Genomic DNA, 23,247 nt, shown 5'->3' on the forward strand with positions numbered 1-23,247 from the left:
TAACCCTTTACATTGTAGAGCACACGTTCCATTGCACATGGACACCTGTCGGGGGAGCTTTTCAGAAAATTCTTAGGTCTGGGTCTTAATCTGGATGCATCAAATATGCGGCCCCAGAAGTGGAGCCCAGGCGTCGGTACTCGTTCTAAACTCCCCCCAGGTGATCCTAATGTCCAGTTGCGGCTGAGAACCACGCTCTAGAGGCGTGACCTTGGGCAAGCAAGGTTAAGGGAAAGCTCTGAAGACGGCCCTGAGCAGGAGCTGATGATGCAAATGGTTTACCTCTCTGACAGGATTCTGCGAGTACTACAGAAGAAAAGGCTAAAAAGTTCCTTGAAATTAAATAAAGCCCCAGAACAGCAGTGGTGAGTGACTACGAGGCCGTTCTTTGAACTAATCCTGTTTGGATCAGAGCTGAAAGTATCCGGGTATTACCGCCTCTGTTGGGTGCTGCCTCTGCAGCAAAAGCACATCAGGCAGTGGGCAGGAGAAACTCCTATGAACGTGTGTGTTCGAGCCCTTATCAGAATTAGTTTTTATTCCTCACATGGAAGAATAATTGTTTCATGACTTTGTGAAATTTCTTCATGCTCGTGCATTCTTCCTTTTGTGCACATCTTAGGACACAAAAGCACAAATAGAAGAAACTTAGTCAAACCACAGTTGAAGCTTGGACTGTTTTTTAACTTACTGACCCCATTATCAGCACACATTTCTGGGCTGTGTGTTGAGGGGGCATAAGGGTGAACAAGGTGGGGTACTGGCAACGATGAATTAGGTTATTATTAAGTCCTAGAAGTAGGATCGTTGCAAGGAAAGGAATGTAGTCGTGTTCGCCATCACCAGAGAAACAGAACCAGTAGGGTCGGTAGGTGGGTAGATAGATAGGAGATTTATTATAGGAATTGGTTCCATCCCTGAGGAGGCAAAGTCCCATGACCGGTAAGCTGAAGAACCAGGAAAGTGGACAATGTCATTCGGGTCCAAGGCCTGAGCAGCAGCTGGTGGGAAGGGAGGGGGTGATTGGTGTAAGTCCCAGAGGTCTGAGAGCTTTGCAGACACAGACACAGAGAGAAAAATGCTAGAGCGAAGTGACCTTGAGAAAGTAGGAACATTAGTGGTTTGGCTCTTTTGTGTGAGACTCTGAGCAATGAAGATTCCCTGGTGTCACCTGGTGGGCCTGATGGGATATGGAATCATGTATGGCCCCAGAAAACTGCTTAACACCACCGTTTCTGTGGTTATCATTGTAAAATTTACAACTGAAAGAGCTGAGTTAAGAAACAGGCACTAACAATTGACATATAGAACTTTTTGGCCCTTTTCATCGAGCAGTTTACGTGATCTTTTGTGGCTCTGCGTTTATTTGAACTCCAGGATGGCATCTCTGGAACAGTAAATTTGTTTCTAAATATTGGGTATAATTGATGATGTAATCGTGATGACCGTGCCCATGAAATATGCCACATTTGAGGAGCACTGAGATGTTGTTTGTGACCTCCTTTTTCTCTTAACCTTAATTTTCCTCTTGCTCAGCTGCCTTAGTTAACCAAGGGACAATAATTTTAGAAGGACTTTGGTATTTTCCGATAAGATATTTTACTGAAGTGTCTGTTGTGATAAGTAACAGGAATTTCACGTTCGGGTAGACAGTCTACCACTTATCCATTTTGACATTAGTAAAAAAAATTTTAAGTAACTGGCAGTCTTGGTGAAAAGTCCAAACTGAAAATGGCATCACAGTGAAAGTTAAAGTTTTGTGTGTGTCACTTTTCACTTTCCTTCCATTGTGTTGGCATCATGAAACCACAGTAACAATTCTGTCAGACCTTCCCCACCCAGCACTCAGAGTTGTCTTTATCCCCTCCTTTGCTCTCTTTCTTCCTTTCTTTTTTCCCTTTCTTTAATTTTTGTAAAAGATTCTTTATCTGAGAGGAGGAGGGAGAGAACACAAGCAGGGGGAGAGGCGGGGAGAGGGAGAAGCAGGCTCTCTGCTGAACTGGGAGCCCAGCATGGGACTTGATCGGAGGACTCTGAGATCATAATCTGAGCTGAAGGCAGCTGCTTAACCCACTGAGCCATCCAGGCGTCCCCTTTGTTAATTTTAACAAAGAAGCCTTATGTTTCCATCTGGACCACCTTTTATCAAGGTTTGGGCTGCAGCGGACTTCCTTTTCATGCCAGGCTGACATTGCTTATCAACCGCAGCATTCTCTTTTTCAGGCCTCTTCTTACTTGTTCTCAAGTCCAGTGCTCCCGCCAGCTGCTACCAATCGGCGGAAGTAGTCCCTATTCTGTAAGAAATCTGGCCAGAAAAACCGTAGGCAGGTTCTATTGTAATAAGGTCCCAGACCCTGAGGATTACCTGGGGGTAGTCGGGGCCTCACCTGGACCTACTGAGTCAGAATCTTCAGGGAAGACACTAGGAAACTTTGTTCAGTTCAGCTGTGTTGAAGCGTTTTACTGTTTGTCCTGAACATTTTGGAGAAGAAAAAAAATGTACACAAACATCTTTCTATTTCTCCTGGAAAACAAAATTCTTCCTGGAAAAACTACATGTCTCTAGGACATTTACTGCAACTAACATAACTTGCAAAATATCAGCCTTATGTACATAGGCATAAATGAGGAGTTTGCCCAGGAAGCTTTATCTAGAGGTCAAGGTTCTAGGAGACAGGGTGCCAAATGATTTAGAGAATGGTCACTATAAATGTATGATAACGTGGTACCAGTGACTGGTGTTCAAAATTAAGTAAACGAACCCAAGTTCCGCACCCTTAGCCAGCCTGATGCAAATGCAGTTCCCTTTGGAATTAAGCGCAGGTGGAAGGGAACTGTCCCAGGGCAATTGAAGGGGGTGGGAATGAAGTCTGCAAAAGGATTCTGAGGGTACTACATCTTACTCTCCCCCCAGATCCCTTTTTAAAAATCATGTTAATGGGATCCCAGCTAGAAAGCAAAGAAGTCACTCTAGCAAAAGAAAAAAAAATTACCTTTGGGAAGATCACTTTTCCTGGTACAGTTTAGAAGTGCTCTGTTGGGGACGCCTGGGTGGCTCAGTTGGTTGGACGACTGCCTTCAGCTCAGGTCATGACCCCGGAGTCCCGGGATCAAGTCCCGCATCGGGCTCCCAGCTCCACGGGGAGTCTGCTTCTCTCTCTGACCTTCTCCTCGCTCATGCTCTCTCTCACTGTGTCTCTCTCAAATAAATAAATAAAATATTTAAAAAAAAAAAAAAAGTGCTCTGTTGCCCAGCAGGAATACTTACATTTGACTTTCTGGCTCTTCATATTTGCCAAAATGCCTTCTGGTGTGTTTTATTTACTACTGAAATAATCTGTTTTTTCAGGTCTTTTTTATTTTGTTCAATATAGTCATCATAAACTAAATGTAAACCATAGGGCAGTTTGTCTTAAATGCTAGGGATTATTAATATGCTCATTAGACACAGCGACTTTCCCTGTGCTTGTTATCACCTTCCAGCTTCTATAAACTGAGACTTAAGCACTGAGGGCCATATTGTTCTCATTTCTCCCCTAAAGTCTCAGTCCAAGAAATGTCTTAAAAAGTGCTCAGGCAATGTTGCCTGTAATGCTAGACACATGATCAAAGCAAAGGTGCAAATTCTTTGCCGCAGATGACACTGCAGCTGCTTCTGCACAGCCCGTGTTGGGTTAAACTGGTCTCTCACCACCTCCTTCCCCTAACCTCATCCCCAGTCATGTTGGTCACCCATCTCCCCAGGATGTTACCTGCTAGAGGTCATTTCTACAAACACAAAACACCAGGTGTGAGAACCGTCCTGTTGCCCCGCATAACTCACTGTTACCCCCATCAAGTAGGAGGTGACAGTGAAGGAGGCATCAAGGGCATTTTGTACATGGCTGAAGGAGAAAACTTGGGGATAAGCATTTTATTATCTCTGCTGTCTTAGAATAACATGGTTTCAAGATAACTAATGACACATTGTATTTTCAAATGCTGTAGGTAGCCCTAATGGAGAACCTTGTGGAAAGACTTGTCTGGAAGAAAGAGACAATCAGTGGCTGGGGGTCACGCTTTCCAGACAGCCAGGAGAAAATGGATCCCTCGTGGTAGGTTATTAGGGTTTGTCCACTGATAACATTGTGGATTCAGATATTCTGGGTGTGATGTTCACATCATTTGGTCTACTTTTGTTTTATTTAGACTTGTGGGCATAGATGGAAAAACATATTTTATATAAAGAATGAAAATAAGCTCCCTACAGGTGTTTGCTATGGAATGCCCTCTGATTTACGGACAGAACTAAGTAAAAGAATAGCTCCATGCTATCAAGGTAAGGAATCATTTTGATTTTAACTGGGTCAAGAGAAACAAGTGAATGCCTTTAATTTTTTTTTTTTTAATTTTCAATTTTGCATGTAGGGGATGGGGGATAGACCTTTAAAATAGCTGTATTCTTTTTAACTACTCGAGTATTTTTTTTTTTTTTTTTTTTTTTTTTACTCAATTGCTGTAGTAGTTGCAAAAAAATGTGCTTTATGTTTTTAGGAATAGAAATTTGTCCAATTACATTTGAATAATTCTAGAATGTAGTTGATAATTATCCACTTTTACATTAAATACATTTTTAATTCTGTAAAAGTCTAATGCTCATCATATACCACTTAAAATCATGAAATTATGATTGAAAATTTGAGATTGTAAAGTCTGACAAGAACGATGAGAACTGTTTAAATTTTTTGCTTTATCTTTAGCTTCCAAGAATATTCAAAGATTCAATATAAATGTAAGCAAATCTTTCCCATTCACTGTGCCTTTTTTTTTTTAATTCGCATGAATTCCTTGATAAGGGATTGGTATCTTAAGTTTGAAAAGATTTCCCATGAACATTCTAGGCCATAAGTAGCAGTAGTATATTCAGAGAGCTAGGACATAAGCAGTTAAAGTGGGAAAAATTAGGGGTGAATGTCAACAGAGCATTAAAAACAAATCTTTAACAGAACTAAAATTCTAAAAATGTCTTTGGAGAACTCAGAATTAAATATATATATATTCCATTTTCTACTTTTTTCTAACCAAAATGATTACTACAGTATCCAAAGAATATTTCTATTATTTGACAAAATTTTGACCATGTGTGCGAATTCATATGGGGGTCCTCTGTGGTATGTGATGTCTAAGAAAAGCTCATATAATATTTCTAATTTGCCTTTGAGTGTTAAGAATACAAAAGGTGAATTTTTAAATTCTTAATCAAAATAAAACTCAGTCTAGTGTTCTGTATGTTTATCATTCTCTTTTTCTTAATGGTTTATAGTTTATACTTTAAAACATTTTCAGAATAGAATTTTTTTATTCGTATATCCCCAGCCACATTCTACAAAAAAATTCAAGATGGAATAAACTTATAGCACCTAAAACAATGGGGAAATGTATTAAAAAAAAAAGGGAAGCTCTAAAAGGGGTGAAAAATCATGGCCAGGACTAGTATTTACAAATGACTTAACAATTTACTTAATTTTTCTGGTTAGCAAAGCCAAAACAAAGATGTGGTCCTGATTCTTATTTTTATAGAGGTTGCTTAGGTCAGTTCTTCAGGAGAAGCAGGGCTTTCTCTTCCTAGTAAGTTCCAAAAGCATCCAGCGCATGAGGGCTTTGTAGTACGAGACCCGCCATCTCCATGCAGATCTTAACTCCCTCTTACGTTCAGCTGGGCACAATTTAGGAAGCCTATTTTAAATGCAAACCTGGACTGGGAGCTACAAGTCCTACATCTATCTTAGACTTGCACTTGACAGTGGTTTTGAGTGTATGCTGCATGTTCCTCCCATGAAAAAGAGGTAGAGATACATCTTTTTATTGCTGTTTTGGAGGGATGTCTTTGAGGATTAATATGAAAGATTTGTGATATTACATCTTATCAAAGTGATGATTTTAAAGATGAGAGAGTATAAAATATAGACCTTAAAAGGTCTATTTGTAAGGATTTAGAAGATTAACAAAATTATGCAAATTTTGCCTATTTTTTCAATGAAATCCTGAGTTGTTTTTCTACTTTATTCTAGATTATGTGAAAAAATTTGGAGAAAATTTTGCATCGTGTCAAGCTGGAATATCTAGTTTTTACACAGAGGTAATAGTCCAAAAAACAGCCTTTAAAGGTTTACATATTGGATTTTGATTCTTAAGATTGAGACTGTGATATTATGCTTTACAGTTAATAAAAACTCTCTTAAAATTGAGTGTATTACAACTTAATTTTTACTACTCAGTATTCCACATATACTTTGAAAAAAGCTTAATATTTAAGAAGACTGTGTCATGTAAGACCAACTAAAAGTCTACACTAAAGAATACTACCTGCATCAAGAATTTTTTATTATGTTCAATTAGCCCACATGTAAGTACATCATTAGGTTTTGATGTAGTGTTCGATGATTCATTAGTTGCATATAACACCCAGTGCTCATCATTTGATAGGAATCAAAAGTAGCTATTGTTATTTGCTTTAACGTAGATGTTTAAAATTTCTATCCAGATATGTTACTTTTAATTACTAGTTGAGGGAGAAAAGCATATCTACATGTAGATGTAGAAAGAATCTACATCTTTCATTTAAATTATTAGAAATAAGAGATTTAAAAATTTATTGTCTTAAGTTAGACATGTTCACAAGCTCTATTTTTTTTCCTCTAACACTCAAGGATATACAATCAAATATCATAGTTGTATCCAACCCCCAAATCTCCCAGTTTTCCTTCAAAACCCATTGAGAATTTATGACTGTTTTCTGAATCTGTGGTCAAGCTGTATCAAGCCTTGGGTCAATAATTTCCATAAATATTATTTATTATTTTTTTTAAAAAAAAAGACTTTATATTTAAATTGACCTTTATAAGAGTTCAGTATTGTTTAGGAAATGTAGAAATATGTTAAATACATTTGGTTGCTAAAAGCTTTAATATTTCACTGAATATATCTGTTCATTCTAATTTTCCTTTTGTTTCCTTTTCCTAAATTTGGATTTATCACCAAATATGCCCCCAAATTCCACTGGATTTCTTTTTTTCTAAGCTAACATTGTTAAGAAAATGTCAATGGCTCTTTGCAAATAGGGATAAATTAAGTCCACTTTTTACTCTTTGGCAAACATGTGATTCTCTCCATAATAAACACTAATGAATTACCCAGATACCATTCACTTTAACAGAAACCACATTGCCTGTCTCCTAAAAGCTTAGTCTAGTATTCCATGATTCTTGCTTCAATTTTAAAGTCCACTGCTAAGTGAATGAAGTGAGAGTTTCTTTTCTGAAATTGTGCTTGTAGGCGAAAATATGTTAACTGACTTCTTCTGGCTTTTTTCAGATATGTTTTTAAATTCATCAAATTTCAGATTTTAGAAATGTATTATAAAAATATTCTCATCACTATTTACTTAAAATGTATATCTGGAGGAGGTTTGGAGTGGATTAAACTTTGAGTTGGTAATAAATTGTTTTTTATTTTTTGTTTTTTGTTTTTGTCTTATAGGACTTAATTGTGATGGGAGCCCCAGGATCATCTTATTGGACCGGCTCTCTTTTTGTCTACAATATAACTACAAATAAATACAAAGCTTTTTTAGACACAAATAATCAAGTTAAATTTGGAAGTTACTTAGGTACTGTAAAAATTGACAAACTCCAATCATCTCAGTCTTACAGATACAAGTTTCCCTTGTGATTACTAATCTCTTCAAAAGATCAAACTAGCCAGTAGCAGTTAAAAAGTTCAGTAACTATTGCTTTAAGGATATAATCTATGAAACTTAATACTTTACATATGTAAATTACAATCATTACTATATAGTTAGACTAGAATTCCTGCTTTACTTTACTCTTGCAAGCTTGTATCTTTATGCAGTCAACTTGTTACTGTAAAGGTTGCATCTGTTGAGTGCTTACCATATCCCAGGAATTTGTGTAAGCACTCCGCATGCATTCACATAATCATGTATGAGTAAGTGTAGTTTCTTAGAGGGCCAAGTGAGTCAGTGGGGCTGTCGACAGCATTCTAGACAATGGGTAACATTATGAAGCATGCGGATCTAAAAACAGCTCATTGACCTTCGCCTCATAAGTTCTTAGAATATTTCCCAGAGTTTATTCTTATCTTCTTTCCCTCCTCTTCCTCCCCTTCCATTTCCTCCTCCTGAGCAATAGGACACTTCGGAGTCTGTATTTCTATAGAAATGCAAGATTTTCCTGGTATAATTAATTCCTCTGTTACAGTAAAAGGGATGTTTTTCCTATAGCTTCTTAGGAAATATAGATTTGTTTAAGTGGCTTGCTTTGAATGTTAGCAGCCTGTACCCAGAAATGATTACAATAAGAAAAAGCAGTATTTTTCCCATTCATGCAGTAAGGATTCATTTTCAAACAGAGGGAATTCATTTATAATTCAACATTTACCTGTTTATGGTTGAGGGATATCTGGAAGTGTTATAAGAAGTGTAATTTGGGGATGTCTGAGTGGCTCAAACAGTTAAGCATCCAACTCTTAGTTTCAGCTCAGGTCATGATCTCAGTATCCTGGGATCAAGCCCCACTTTGGGCTCTGCACTCAGCAGAGAGTCTGCTTTAGGATTTCTCTCCCTCTCTCTCTGCCCCTCCTCCTGCTCCTGTGCATGCTTGCTCTCTCAAATCTTAAAAAAAAAGTGACTTGCTATTATGCCTTTTGTCATATAATAAAATATTTTACCTTTTGTGTCATAATACAGTTTTGTTACAATAAGATTTCATGGAGAAAAAGTTGAAATTTAGGAAGTTCTTTTACTTACAGTTTAAAATGTTCTATTTTAGATACCCAAAATATTTGGGTTGTAATCCTAGAAGCTAGCATTTCTTGGCACTACATAGAGACTAACCAAATGTAAAAGTGCTGTCTTTAATTTCTAGGACTTGGACATGTAAGCCATGAGTCTAGTTTCATAACACATAATAATTGCTTAAAGCATAGACTAAATGACCAGTTTCGAATATTGCTAAGCTAAATATTCTTAAAACTGTTTAGTCATTTGGAGTTCAGTCTCAGTTACTCGTATGAATGGATTTGTGATGATATAGTTTACCCATCGCAAATGATAATTCTCCTACTTTTCTCCACTTTATTTGAAGGATACTCAGTAGGAGCTGGTCATTTTCGGAGTCCGCATACGACTGAAGTAGTTGGAGGAGCCCCTCAACATGAACAGATTGGTAAAGTAAGAATTACATTTTTACCTTTATTTCTACACCAAGTTTCAACAGGATTGCTGGAAAGATGAGATAATAAAGGAGAAACTGCCAAAATGGTAAGAAGTGAAAGCTAGACATGGTGAGCCATGCTCTGCATTTCGTGGTGAAATTGCTTTCAGATAAAAATCTATTAGAATAGCTTTAAGGAGAAATTTTACAAGTCAAATGAGGCTTTTCTTTCTTATGAGTAAATTGTCCCTGAAATAAAACGATCTCAAGATGTCCAGGGAATGTATTAACTGGTTCACGTTTTTATAGACGACGGGATATTGAGACAGCTGCATGTTTTGGGGTTAAGACCAGAAAAGAAGATGTTTTTTCTGCTTCTGGTTTTTGTTATGTTATTGTGTAGACATTACTAAACTTTTCTGAGCCTTACTTTGAAAAGTGAGGCAAACAACACTTGCTGTGCCTTTGGGGATCGATACCATCATTTTGGAGAAGACAGTTTGGCAAGGAAGTCCTGTTAATGTGAAAGTGCTCCCCCTAAACCTTCTGAATCCTTCTGAAAAGGATTTTCAGAAGTCTATTTGAACTGTTAACATGTTATGAAAATTGATGTTTTGATCCCCTGAAAAATTTTTTTTTTTTGTAATGTGATAGCAGTCTGAGTTTTTCTAATTCCTTTCCCAATTGCAGGCATACATATTCAGCATCGATGCAAAAGAACTAAATATCTTACATGAAGTCAAAGGAAAAAAGGTAACATCTCCACCTTCAGTATCACTGAGGGCTTTTGTGAATAACCCTGCATTTTTTGTCCGCGGGTGACTGGATCTGGTTTTGTTTTCGGGCAGCTTGGCTCTTACTTTGGAGCTTCTTTGTGTGCTGTGGACCTCAACGCAGATGGCTTCTCAGACCTACTGGTGGGAGCGCCCATGCAGAGCGTCATCAGGGAGGAAGGCAGAGTGTTCGTGTACCTCAACTCTGGCTCGGTGAGTCTGATCCTTCCCCAGCTGGAGGCTGTTGATGGGATTACGAGAGAAACTGAAGCTCTTCTTCCAGAGTTCTGCATCTAGATTCTTAGGCTAATTTTACTGATGAAAGTAAGAACTCTGGTATTGTACTAAATGCTCTAAAAATGTAACAATGCTGGGGGATGGGAAGCTATTGATATTCCAGGAGCAGGAGATGAATTGTTCTGATATTTTCTACTCACATCTTGTCCTTCAAATAGTTGAAGTTTCTTGTAGCTTTATTATGATCCAAGTCTAATTTGAAAGAATGATTTTCATATGTCCCTCAAAATATGGATTTATTATTGGTTCTGTCATGAATGTCTTTAATTAAAAATATTACCAGAAGAAGATAAAGTATGAAATGCTTTTATTGACTTGAAAACAGTAAGAAACAAGATGTGTTTTGATAAAATGTTAGTTTGCACGATTTTTGTAGATGATATTGCTAATAAGAGTATAAAATGGGCATAGTTTATTCCAAAGTAGATACAGTAGTTGTAGAACTAGGTAATTACTGCATACAGTTGAGGTTTAAATTATGGGGGATATTGTGGAGTGGAAACTGACCACTTCACAATTCAGTTGAAAGAGTTTGGCTGACCTTATCTTGCCAGTCTTTCTTGGCATTAAATCAAAACAAAGAATTGATAGGGCCTTAATGGGGTTGTCTTGGTCTGTTCCTTTAATTAAAGAGTAAGAAGGGATTTGTGAGAAAATTGGGTCATTTCTTAAGGCACAGGATTTTTAATCAGGATACAACAAAGTAAAATCTGTTTCAAGAAGGTATTTGTAATCTTAATGGGTTTAGAGCATTTAGTAAGTTCCTATATTAAGCATCAGACTAAACATTGTACAATTCAAAAGAGAAATACTGTCTTATAAAGCTAAGAGATTTTCAGAGTTCCAAATGTAGAGCAAATATGTATGAACTGGGATTTCTATAGACTGTGTTTAAACTTAAATTTAGTAGTAAAGTCATACCATTTACAAAGTGATCATTCATATGCCCTTAATAGCAATATTAGGCTTTACTTTTTTTTTTTTTACATAGACATTTCACATTTCCCTATCCATAAATGGTCTTATATTAGCTACATCCTCATTCTGCATACTTTTCCTTCTCTTTGTAAAGTGTTTTCATAAAGCTTAGTTATAAAGTATCATATATACCTAAAATAGGGAGATATATGATCTTTTTTTCTCATCGAAATCCTAAGCAATTCTAACAAGAAAAGACAGATTAAAGTGTATTTCTTTTGTTTAAAGGACAAGTAAAGAGCCCTACCCATTAGGCTACCCTCTTGTTCTTTGCTCATGCCTACCCTGAGCCACCATTGTTGAACGACAGGGTAATTTCATAATTGACTTTAGCTTTTAACACCTCTGATATAGGTGACCTTTGTTCCCTTCTAACTTCCTATTTGTTAACTCTCTAAAATGGCACTAACCATTACCTAGCATTATATTACCTATTTATTCATCTGGTTTGATATTGTCTGTTCTTCTAATGGTGTATAGACACCATCTGGAGAGGAATCTTCCATCTTGTTTACTGCTGTTTCTTTAGGGTTTCAAAGGGTAGTGGAGAAATGGGTGCTCAGTAATTGTTTTTGAATGCTCAAGAAAGAATGATACTTGAATGAATCTTGCTTCTAACTACTTCTATTAAAATAACTCTCAGACATCCCCAAAGAACTCTTGGTCCCTGTTCTCTGACTGGAGAATACTTGAGGAGTGATCACCCCTTCTTGAAACCCTCTTCCTGGGAACTCCAGTGCCATTCCATTGCTTTAGGTCTGTACCTTCTCATCCTCCTGGAAGCCCTTTCTCCCTTTTCCCTTCATTAGGCATTTCCTTTGAGCCAAGCCCTCTTATTCCTTATTTCTTGATAAAAATCATATACTGTTTCTGGTGCCAATGATTCTGTCTATAGAGATGATTCGTTAAAAAAAAAAAAAAACACTTAGTGGCTATCTGAAATGGAACAAATACTATGAAAATAGCTGATAATAATCTTAGTCCTGACCTCTACGACCTCAGGTCGAGAAAAACATGAGAGTAAAGAATTGAATACAACATGGTAAATAGCACATTAGTAGCATGTACAAAACAGAAGAAGCAATTCACTGTGGTCGAGAAGGATTCACAGAGAAGTACTATTTGAACAAGACAAGTTTAGGAGTTTTGTAGTTGGAAAATAAAAGGTGAAGGGTGTTTCACAATCACAAGCAGAAGAATTTGAGTGTGATTAGGGGATGCTGAGTAGACTTGTTTAAGAAGAGGAGAGGATGCTCTATGATGAGTAGTGAGTAGATGTTTTTCTTACTACAAAGGAGTGACATGATCGGAGTTTGGAAAGAGGTCTGGTAGTTGTTCTTATAATGACTCATTATTGCAATATATTGAATGTCTTAATGTAGTAACTCATCTTCCAACTTAACAGATAGCAATTGACCAACTCATGTTTCATTGCTACAGTTCCATTGCTAAGGTTCCAAAGGCCAGCTTCATTTGTGCCAGCTCCTCTACTCTGAAACCTTCAGTAGCTTCCTACTCTCTAACTGAAAGTAAATTTCCCTTGGTATTCAAAATACCACACCATAACACTCCCATCTGATTTTTTTTTTATCTCCTTCATTATGCATACCTTTTATAATAGGCAAGTTCTTTGGAATTTTTTTTGCTGATAGTACTCTCTATATATCAAAATTATGTCCACCCTTCAGTAGCCACCTTGAAGATCATCTTTTATGAAATATGACCTTGCTTTCACAATTAGATATGCTGTCCTTGCTTCTTGATGATACCGAGTAGTTTGTACTTGAGCCATTTACATGTTTGTGCTAAGCCTTCCCTGTAACCGGCTTCTTCAGAAGGGGAGTATGTCTTATACACACACTGCCTTGTCCTCTTTTGCCTGTTCACTCTTTGCATAGTGTATTGCCTTTAGTAGGAACTCAATAAATATTTGCTAAATTGAATTATCAAAGTGATTTATTGGATTTTCAAAGCTAGGGATCATGAGTTTGACAATTTTTATGTCCTCTGAGCTCTAATCATACTATTATATGTGTTGACATACTTGATAAATATTTATTGAATTGAACTGAGATGTGTGTACTAAAGCTCAGTCTGTAGTTTGTCCAACTTGTTTGAAGCATTAGAAAAAAATCCATATCCAATTACAGTGGTAAATCATGTGTAAAGTTGTCAGGGAGTGTTATGATGACACTTTTCTCCCCTTTTCTGTCTAGGGAGCAGTAATGAATGAAATGGAAACAGAGCTCATTGGAAGCGACAAATATGCTGCAAGATTTGGGGAATCTATAGTTAATCTTGGTGACATTGATAATGATGGCTTTGAAGGTAATTAAAAGAATCTAATTCAGTATTTGATTTCTGCTTTGAAAATGATACACGGAAGAGAATATGAGTGGGGTTTTAGGTCATTTGCCTTTCTCCATAAAATGGAGCCAGAATACTACACTGTTTATTTTCTTTTTAGTGTTACATCTGACTGCTCCTCACTTGTCAGTTATTGATTCTTAATTGATCAGACTCCTTAGACTGTACTATTTGATGACAAGTAGGGTAAAGAAACTGACAAGACCCAACAGAGGCTAGCTGCAGAACTGGAGCAGAGTTCCAGAAGTTTCCTAGTGTTCAGCTGCTGTGCTGTGGAAGGATTTGGGGAAATGTGTGAGAGAGATTCCTAAGCGGTGATGAGGGGGCAACTGGTAGACCCAATAATAATGGCTACTTACCAACTGATATGGAAGCCTCTCCAGAATGGAGTAGATGATACTCTCATTACTGTGCCTGTTGCAAGGGTAGCATGCCTGCTCTTGAAATACCAGTGTCTACCAGCCTTCCCTCTTAAACATTGACTTTTTTCAGTCTAATACTGAGGCGTAACCAAGTCTGGTAAAATTCTGTATAAAATGGTGAATGGATTTGAGAGGAGTGTGTGTAATTTCTAGAGTTCAGCAAGTCAGTATTTTATGCCTTTAAGGCTCAGAATTGTCTTTCCTCTTGATATGGTCATTGGCAATTTGTTTATCGTGGTGTTAGGTCGAAATTTACTTGGATATTAGAAATAAATGAGGGACTACTTTAAGTAGTAGTTTAATTTCTGATACCTAAAGGCTTCATTCTATTTGAAATGCATAAAATGTGTTAGTCTTTGAGAGGAAAGTTAGCAGGTTATTGGATATATATTTTGAATATTTAGAATATATATCACATATTGAATATATGAACCCTATTAAATGTAAGAGTATAATTTGGTGTACAAATATTACCATTTCTAGGGTTTTTCTGTTTTAAAAGGAAAAGGAAATAAGTATATATTTTTATGGTTATTACAACACACATAACATTCTACATTAAAACTTCAATAAGGTTTTATTATGATACATTTCACAAAAATTGGCAATTCTGCTATTTACTGAACACTTACTTTGTGACAAATGTACCAGGCCAGGTATAGAGTATTTGCTATAATAAATGCAAACAAAGGAAATGGTGTCACCCTTTTCTATAATTTTATAATCAAATGGAGTATAAAATTAAGACATGAAAGAGAAAAAAACCTTAAGTGGTGAATTTAAGGATCCTGCCTAATATATGTGACTGAAGCCACATTTATGTCCCTTGACATTTTGTATGTATTATGAGATAATGAAATTCTTTTAAAAAGAAACATATAGGGGTTCCTGGGTGGTTCAGTTGGTTGAACATCTGACTCTTGATTTTGGCTCAGGTCATGATCTCAGAGTCATGAGATCTAGCTCCCTGTTGGGCTCGTACTCCACAGGGAGTCTGCTTGCCCCTCCCCCTTCTCTCTCTCTCTCTTTCTCTCTCTCTTGTGCTCTCTCTCAAATAATCATTTAGTAAAATACTTTGTTATGATTCCTTATATTTTGTTTTAATCAACAAAGTTGAGGTATAGCATTCACTGTTTTGAATGTACTAAAATAATATGCATGTATGTACACCTGAAGAATGATTGGGGGGGGCATCAAAATGTCAATGACAAACCTGAATTCCTAAAATCAAGAGTGGTAAAAATGTCATGGACAGTAGGCAGTTTTATCAGTCCAGTCGCTGGGAGAATCCCAAGCAGTTTTCTGTTGGTGTAAGAGGGACAGAAAGTGTTCTGTCTGTGAGACTTGAGAAGAGGAACTGAGGGGAGGACCCGAAGAGCACCAGGCATTTTTGCAGAATGCATGTGAGAACCGAGGCTTTGGACAGCACTTGTGTCCTGGAGTCCTCAGTTTTCCACTCCTAAAGGTAATGCCTTTATGTCTGGAAGATTATTATTCAACCGATTATTTCTAATATTTCAGCATATTCAACATATTTAGAATAATTTGTGCTATTTCCTTACTTCAGTGCATGTTTGCATCACTTTTTCTACTTGTCACTTCTAATTATTTTTAGTTTTACTGAGATGTAATTGAAATACAACGTTGTATAAGTTGATGGTGTACAACGTAATTTATGTATATAGTGCAAAATGATTACCACTATGAGTTTAGTTAACATCTGTTCCTTCACATAGTCACAGTTTTTTTTTCTTGCGACAACTTAGGATCTACTCTCTTAGCAACTTTGAAATAAACAGTGTCTATAACTCTAGTCATCATGATGTATGTGTAATCTCAGAACTTTGTCTTAGAACTGGAAACTTGTATCCTTTGACCTCCTTCCCCTCACCTCTAGTGGCCCCCAATCTGATCTGTGTCTGAGTTTCCTTTTTTTTTTTTCTTTCTTTTTTTTTTCTTTCTTTTTTTTTCTTTCTTTTTTTTTCTTTCTTTCTTTTTTTTTTTTTAAAGATTCCACATCTAAGTGAGGTCATGTAATATTAGTCTTTCTCTGACTTACTTCACTGAGCAAACTGTCATCTGGAACATACATGTTGTCACAAAAGGCAGGATAATTTCTTTTTTGGGGCTGAATAGCATTTTTATTTTGCTAGTGAGAAAACATTTTGTACATTTTAGATGTTAACAAGCCCCTGATTTTTCTAGGGTAAATGGATGAAGTTACTTTTTGTTCATGGCAGGATGTGTGGGATGGTATAGAAAGGGAATAAAATCTCACCTTTTCTTTTTCCTTCCACCTCCAGGCAGAGATGCAAATCAGAGTTAATGTCCTCTTCCTAATATGCACCCTTTTATGGTTTTTTCCGTAGCAGACCTAAGTTATTTTTGCATTCGTCATATTCTGTCCTTTTTTTGGTATGAAAAATATGAATTTCCTGTGTATTTAGAAAAGCAAAGCAAACCATTTTCTAAGGAGAATCAGTTTGGCATCATTCTGGCATAAAAATTGCATCAGGAGGATGAGGAAGTTAGGGAAAAGGTATGTGAATGGACCTACATGACAGATGTGCCCGGCAGACAGCATTCAGAATTTCATCTCTAAAAGAGATTGGGCAAAATCATTTCTTTTTGGTTTAGGTTTTTCACCTTGAGGATTTTTATGTCACTTTTAGACTGTATGTTTGAATAATTTTTGACCTGAGCCATAAGAAAATTCTATAATTTTAAATTATAAGCTGCATTATTACTTTATGTACCTCTGAAATAAATATTGATACATTACCAAATCACGAATCGAGCAGTTCTTTGACACAGAACAGGAGAAGTTTTCAGGAGAGGAGAACACTGGGCACAGCTTGTAGAGTTGTTGATTCCATAGAGCGTGGGGATGGGTGAGCACAGTCTTTGGAGCCAGACTGTAGGGTCTGCGTCCCAGCTTCTTCACATTCGAGCTCTGGGACCTTGAGCAAGTTACACTCTGTGCCTCTGTTTCCTCATCAGATTTGGGATTAAAAAGTACTTACTCAGGGGTGCCTGGGTGGCTCAGTGGGTTAGGCCTCTGCCTTCGGCTCAGGTCATGATCTCAGAGTCATGGGATCGAGCCCCGCATCAGGCTCCCTGCTCAGCGGGGAGCCTGCTTCCCCCTCTCTCCCTCTGCCTGCCTCTTTGCCTACTTGTGATCTCTGTCTGTCAAATAAATAAATAAAATCTTTAAAAAAAAAAAAAAAGTACTTACTCAATAGAGTTATTCGAGTTACAGGAGTTAGTACGTGTGAAGTCCCTAGTGCGGTGCCCATGTTGTCATAAGCATTGTGGGTTAGCTGATGTTAAAATTACTGTGATTATACCAGGGGTAATTGTTGTAGTTTACACTAACAATGAAATAAAATGTTCAGATGGAAAGTAGGAAAAATTGTCAAAAATGTCTGTTTGTTCTGTATGTTGTGTACCAAATGGATTTTCACAGGCATTAAAAGAAACAAAGAAACAAGCAAAGAAAAACCAACGTGTACTTTCCTTAAAATGATAATTATTGCTAAAATTTTAATATTTTCTATAACTGATACAAATATAATCTTAGCAGAGTTTAGATCTAAATATAAGATAGGAAAAGACTGAATGCAACCCCCATATCTTCTGCTTGGAATGACCTTGACCTGGGCCTTTTTTATATTTCATTTGAAAAGGCCCATTTGTATTGTTTCAAGATATGTGCCCTACATCACTATGGCTAATAACTGTTACTGCAAGAATTTCTGCATATCAGCCCCTTTGTAGCCCAGGCTTAACGATCTTTACATCCTAGTTACTTGGGATGCAGCCACACTGGCCATAGTATAAACCAGCCGTGAGGAATGGCTTCCGTAACTGCTGTCTTCAATGGCCACAGGCCACTTCTCCTCACACTCCTTTCCTTACCTCCCTCTTCTTCTCCCCCTCTCCCTTTCTGCTCCTTCCTCTGATGTTCCTGTGAGTAGTTAGTCTGTGCATATGTGGCTCCATGTATTTCAAACTCACCGCCATTGTTCATGGGTGCCATATTGCCCCTTTGTCACCTGCCATTATGTGCCTGCTGCCTCTGTCTAAACTGCCTTCACCCAACTTTCACTGGTCAATACCTGGGTCTCAGCCTGGGCTTCCTCTTCTATGCGAAGCCTTCCCTCATTTCCACCACCATCTCATATGTGGTGTTTTTATTCTGGTTTTACCTCCCTTCTTCCCTGCAAGGCTATAGTTCCTGTTCATGGTACCCCTTGTATGACCAGTGCCTGGAAAATGCCTAGAATATAGTAATTATCAGTGAATTATAAGTCAATGAATGGGTATAGTTGTATATGAGAATTTAAAATAACTTGCACAGATCAAGAGAGCAGCCTTACTATGTCTAAACAATAAACATAAGGTATGTCTATCATTTGCTTTTTGATATTAGAATAGTATAGCATTTGGAGCACCTGGCTGGCTTAGTTAGTAAGACATGTGACTCTTGATCTTAGGGTTGTAGGTTCGAACCCCACTTTGGGTGTATAGATTACTTAAAATCTTCAAGAGGCTCAATTGGTAGAGCATATGACTCTTGATCTCAGAGTGGTAAGTTTCAAGCCCCAAACTGGGCACGGAGCTTACTTAGAAAAGATTTTCTTTTTTAATTGTACAGCATTTGGCATAGAACTATATTTAAGGAAGGTTTTTATTCTCATTGAAATAGCGGTCAGAAATGACCACTGTAGTTGTTAAAAGTTTTAAATTTGATAAACTAGTAAATATTGACTTTATGAAAGTAAACTTTCTCTATTTTAGTTTCTATTGAAGTAATAAGAACATATTACATGAATATACCCAAATAAATAGACCTAATACCTTGTAACACTAGTGAAATGCTCTTGCAACCATAAAATATTATATTTCTCCTGGGTGTTATATATTTATTGCCCTTAAGAAACCATGTCATTCATAGTTTGTTTTCTCTTGCTTATGTCACTCCATTAACTCTTTATTTTTTCTCCTGGCATCATAATCTGACATGAATTCCTTGTCATAAAAGTGATGTAGTCATTACTTTACAGAACAGATTCGCTTTCCAAAATCGAGTTTGCATGTACGTGTGTAAATACAGATATCCTTAAAAAATATCTTAATTACTTTCATTAGAACAGGGATTTAGAAGTGATGTTGCAGATAAAGTAGAACCCAGAACTCAAAATAGAGAATCTTAGGGTTATAATATTCACAGATGATAATTTATGTGCTGGGGTTATCCTATGCTGAGGGTGAGTTTTTCTCTTATGATCACATGCTATAGGTGAGGGACCGGAGACTGGAGACACAGTGAGGTTAGGAAATGGTCCCCGGGTGCAGGGTGGTGGGTGGGTAGGGGGGGTAGTGGGCTGGTCAGGCTTTGGTGGTTCGGCCGGAGAACCCATGCCCTTAACCATCCTGTTAGAGGGCCTCTCAGACCCTTTCTCTCTGCTGCTTCCATGCACTGATGATTCTGCCCCGTCCTATGCGTTGTTCTGATGATACTGTGTTTTGCGATACTTTTTTCTGTCTAGTGAGGAAAGGTTTTTGTTTTTTTTTTTTTTTTTTTTTTTGGATAAAGTATTTTCTTTTTTTGTTTTTAGGGATTTTATTTATTTGACAGAGAGACACAGCGAGAGAGAGAACACAGGCAAGGGGAGTGGGAGAAGGAGAAGCAGTCTTCCTGCTGAGCAGGGAAACCAGATTGGGGGGGTGGGGGTGTTGTTCTATCCCAAGACTCTGGGATCATGACCTGAGCCTAAGGCAGACACTTAACGACTGAGCCACCCAAGCATCCTGATAAGGAATTTTCTTATGTGATATGAATTAAGTATGAAAGTTAGTTTTTGGAGTTGCGTTCTTTGTACTAAGAATTAATTTTTTTCTGCCATTGAAATTCTGGAATAGATGTCGCTATTGGAGCTCCGCAAGAAGATGACTTGCGAGGTGCTATTTATATTTACAACGGCCGAGCAGATGGAATCTCGCCAGTGTTCTCACAGGTAGAATACTACTGTTTCCAAAGGAAGCCCTGATAATAAATAGTTTCTGAAACTTCCAGGGTTAATGTGGATTTATTTTTCTTAATTTGTTCTTTTGAGTATTTAATATATTCTATTTCACCCTTATCTTATAATAACAGTAGGTGGTCTCATTTTGAAGGTCATTAATAACTCTTTGGAATCACTTTTTTCCATAACTAAGAGTTTGGTTACATCCATTCTCGTTTGTTTTTAATCTACTGAAGATTTTCTTTGCATTCTGCAAATTTATGTTCTGAGATGGTATCTGTCCTGTTTTGAATAAGCCCATGTGGCTTTAATGAGCTGTCTTGCCTGGTGCCTAAAGCCCCATGTTTCAGGGAGGTCTCATCTCACTGGGAGAGTGAGCACATGTTACTGTGTTCCTTTCAGGGCACAGCTCAAGATGGGAGCTTCTAATAAAGTTCCCTGATCTAATTCTGACCTCATTTTTGTCTCTTAACAAATCAGGCCATTTCAGTGCATAGAAAACACTCCATACTCATGCAGAAAAGATTTTCTAGAGACACTTTTAGGGAAATATTAGCTAATTCTGTAATTTTTGAGGGAGCAAAAATCAGCAAATGGTTCTCCATATTCAACATGAAAAATCTATACTTGTCTAGTAAAAATAACTGATTTTCTTAGCATGGATACCACGCTGATACATGGAAATCAGTATCTGGATGTGAAGTTAGACCTATGGAATAGGAAACACATGTCTGACTTCAGTTGTCGTGTGCTAGGAAACAGTTTGGCTCAATAGGGAGACTTTCATCATAAGCCTGAGTAGTAGGCTCCACTCAGTGATTATGCACGTCTCCTTTTCCAAATTACTTGTTTGGTTATTCATGTTCATCTGGGAGATAAATACAGAGCCTGAAAGGAGAATGGGGAGAGGGAGTCAAGACTGTTTAAGAAGATCTGTACTATATGATTTTCTCTTTGTGATTTTTTTTTTTTCTAGTCACAAAGTGATTTTTTTTTTTCTCTAGTCACAGAGTAGATGTCACCTGTCCAGTTCAAGCTGGAAACTTTTGTTGCTCTTTGATGCATGTGTTTGACTTGAATGCATTTTGTTACAAAATGTATCTGGGTGTTTTAAAGCTCATTGTGTAACTAAATCATTGCTTCTCTGAGATACTAGGTGCTCAAAAACTGCTTCCTACTCAACTTACCTATTTTTCAGAGAATTGAAGGACTTCAAATCAGCAATTCATTAAGTATGTTTGGACAGTCTATATCTGGACAAATTGATGCAGATAATAATGGATATGTAGGTGAGTATAAAATTGTATTTCATAAATTGAAACGAGTTCTGTCATGGATGTTGCTTTATTGCAAAGTACAGAAAACTGGTAGAGAAGAGCTCTAATTTACTGGTAATTTATTTCCTTCATTTTTAAAGCTCTTGGATTCAAGATGGGTCAGAAACTATCCAATAGTTTCTCAGCTTCACACTGTTACTTGACATTTTATTCTTTGTTCTTGAGAAAATGAAAAGCACCCATGGAAATAAATCAAACATAAGATGCTAAAAAGAAAGGCTTTTTTTTTTTTTGTACTTTGAGAGGAGATTTCTGGGTGAATGTTTATAGTTTAAAACTGGAATTTTTAGTAAGCTTATCTTTTTATATCCTATTTTTATCCTAAAGTTTGTTTATATAGTAAGGGGGTGAATATTATTATAAATGAATAGACTCAGACAAATGTGGAATGAGTCCTAAGGCGTAAGTATATCTTTTCTAATTAATTTTTCTGTAAATAGTATTTGATACAGTCAAAAGGTGATATGTAGTTAAGTATTTATGGCTGAAAAACAATTCTCTTTGACTAATGATGTTCGTTAATCTGTTGTTTTTCCTCCTCCAGATGTGGCAGTTGGTGCTTTTCGGTCTGATTCTGCTGTGTTGCTAAGGTAAGGTTGATGCATTTCACTGCTTAATGACAATTGTACCTAATTGTAAATGATGGGAGGCAATTTTTAAAATCAGCAGTGGTGGTGACCTCATAATGCTTTTTTTTTTGGTATTCTGAGATTTCATTGCACTTTAGAACACTCCTTCCACCTTACAGGGCATTATAATCAAACAAATCATCAGGCAAAGTCAACATTTTTCAGCATTTAAATGAAAATTTCTCTTGATTCATGCCCAGAAATGTAATTGAGCATTTATGCACATAGTATTAATAAAGCAATTTTATGAAGTTACTTGGACAATGGCAGCTGACAAAACACATGCAGTTGTTTTTTTTTTTTATAGTATTTTGCCTCCACTTTTTTTTTTTTTTACTTTTATTTATTTATTTGACAGAGAGAGAGATCACAAGTAGGCAGAGTGCCAGGCAGAGAGAGAGGGGGAAGCAGGCTCCCTGCTGAGCAGAGAGCCCAATGCGGGGCTCGATCTCAGGACCCTGAATGAGATCATGACCTGAGCCGAAGGCAGAGGCTTAACCCACTGAACCGCCCAGGTGCCCCATGCAGTTTTTTTCTTAAGGAAAAATAATTCTGCAGCTAATATTGTTAATTTTATTTCCTTCTTAGGACAAGACCTGTAGTGATTGTCAAAGCTTCCTTAAACCATCCTGAGTCAGTAAATAGAACAAATTTTGACTGTGTTGAAAATGGATTGCCTTCTGTGTGCATGGATCTAACACTCTGTTTCTCATACAAGGGCAAAGAGGTTCCAGGTTATATTGGTAAGTTTAAGTGTAAATCCTTACAGGATTTACCCTGAGTGTGCGCTCCGCTCGCTTATCTCGTGGTCCTCTTCTGAGCCCTCCCTGTGTCTTGCCCTAGAAGCCAGTACACCTTTCTGCCTCATCTTTTGAGTTCTCATGTTGTTCTTACCAATGAGTGGGGCACCGTAGGAGGCTATAATTGTCTAGAAGTTACAACAAGAAAAGCAGGAGTATCACTTGCTATATTAGGGTGAGCTAAACTCAGCTTCATAGGTAATATATCCTTAGAAAAGAAAGAACATTCCCACAGCTTCTCCACCATTTATTTGGGCTCCTTTTATAGCTGGAGCTGACTTAAGTTGGGAGCCCAGAGAGGGAGACGATTCTTGTCTTTGTATTTTATCCTTTGAGTAATTGAAGAAGCATATTTCAAATCTAGACCCCGATTCTAATTTCCATAAATAACACACATCTCTTA

At 37.2% G+C, this 23,247-nt stretch overlaps 1 protein-coding gene across 1 annotated transcript in view; it reads left to right on the forward strand.

Annotated features, from left to right (window-relative positions):
- Positions 1 to 23,247, forward strand: part of ITGA4 (integrin subunit alpha 4) — a 76,242-nt gene that overhangs the window by 13,898 nt on the left and 39,097 nt on the right. Inside the window, 12 exon segments of the mRNA XM_032856051.1 lie at positions 3,988 to 4,094; positions 4,189 to 4,318; positions 6,051 to 6,118; positions 7,519 to 7,648; positions 9,144 to 9,229; positions 9,903 to 9,965; positions 10,061 to 10,198; positions 13,477 to 13,588; positions 19,975 to 20,069; positions 21,277 to 21,367; positions 21,960 to 22,005; positions 22,633 to 22,787. Coding sequence (XP_032711942.1) covers positions 3,988 to 4,094; positions 4,189 to 4,318; positions 6,051 to 6,118; positions 7,519 to 7,648; positions 9,144 to 9,229; positions 9,903 to 9,965; positions 10,061 to 10,198; positions 13,477 to 13,588; positions 19,975 to 20,069; positions 21,277 to 21,367; positions 21,960 to 22,005; positions 22,633 to 22,787 — 1,221 coding nt within the window.

Source organism: Lontra canadensis, unplaced genomic scaffold (assembly GCF_010015895.1).
Source record: "Lontra canadensis isolate GAN:19392208 unplaced genomic scaffold, GSC_riverotter_1.0 scaffold11, whole genome shotgun sequence".
In the NCBI taxonomy this organism is placed as follows: domain Eukaryota; kingdom Metazoa; phylum Chordata; class Mammalia; order Carnivora; family Mustelidae; genus Lontra; species Lontra canadensis.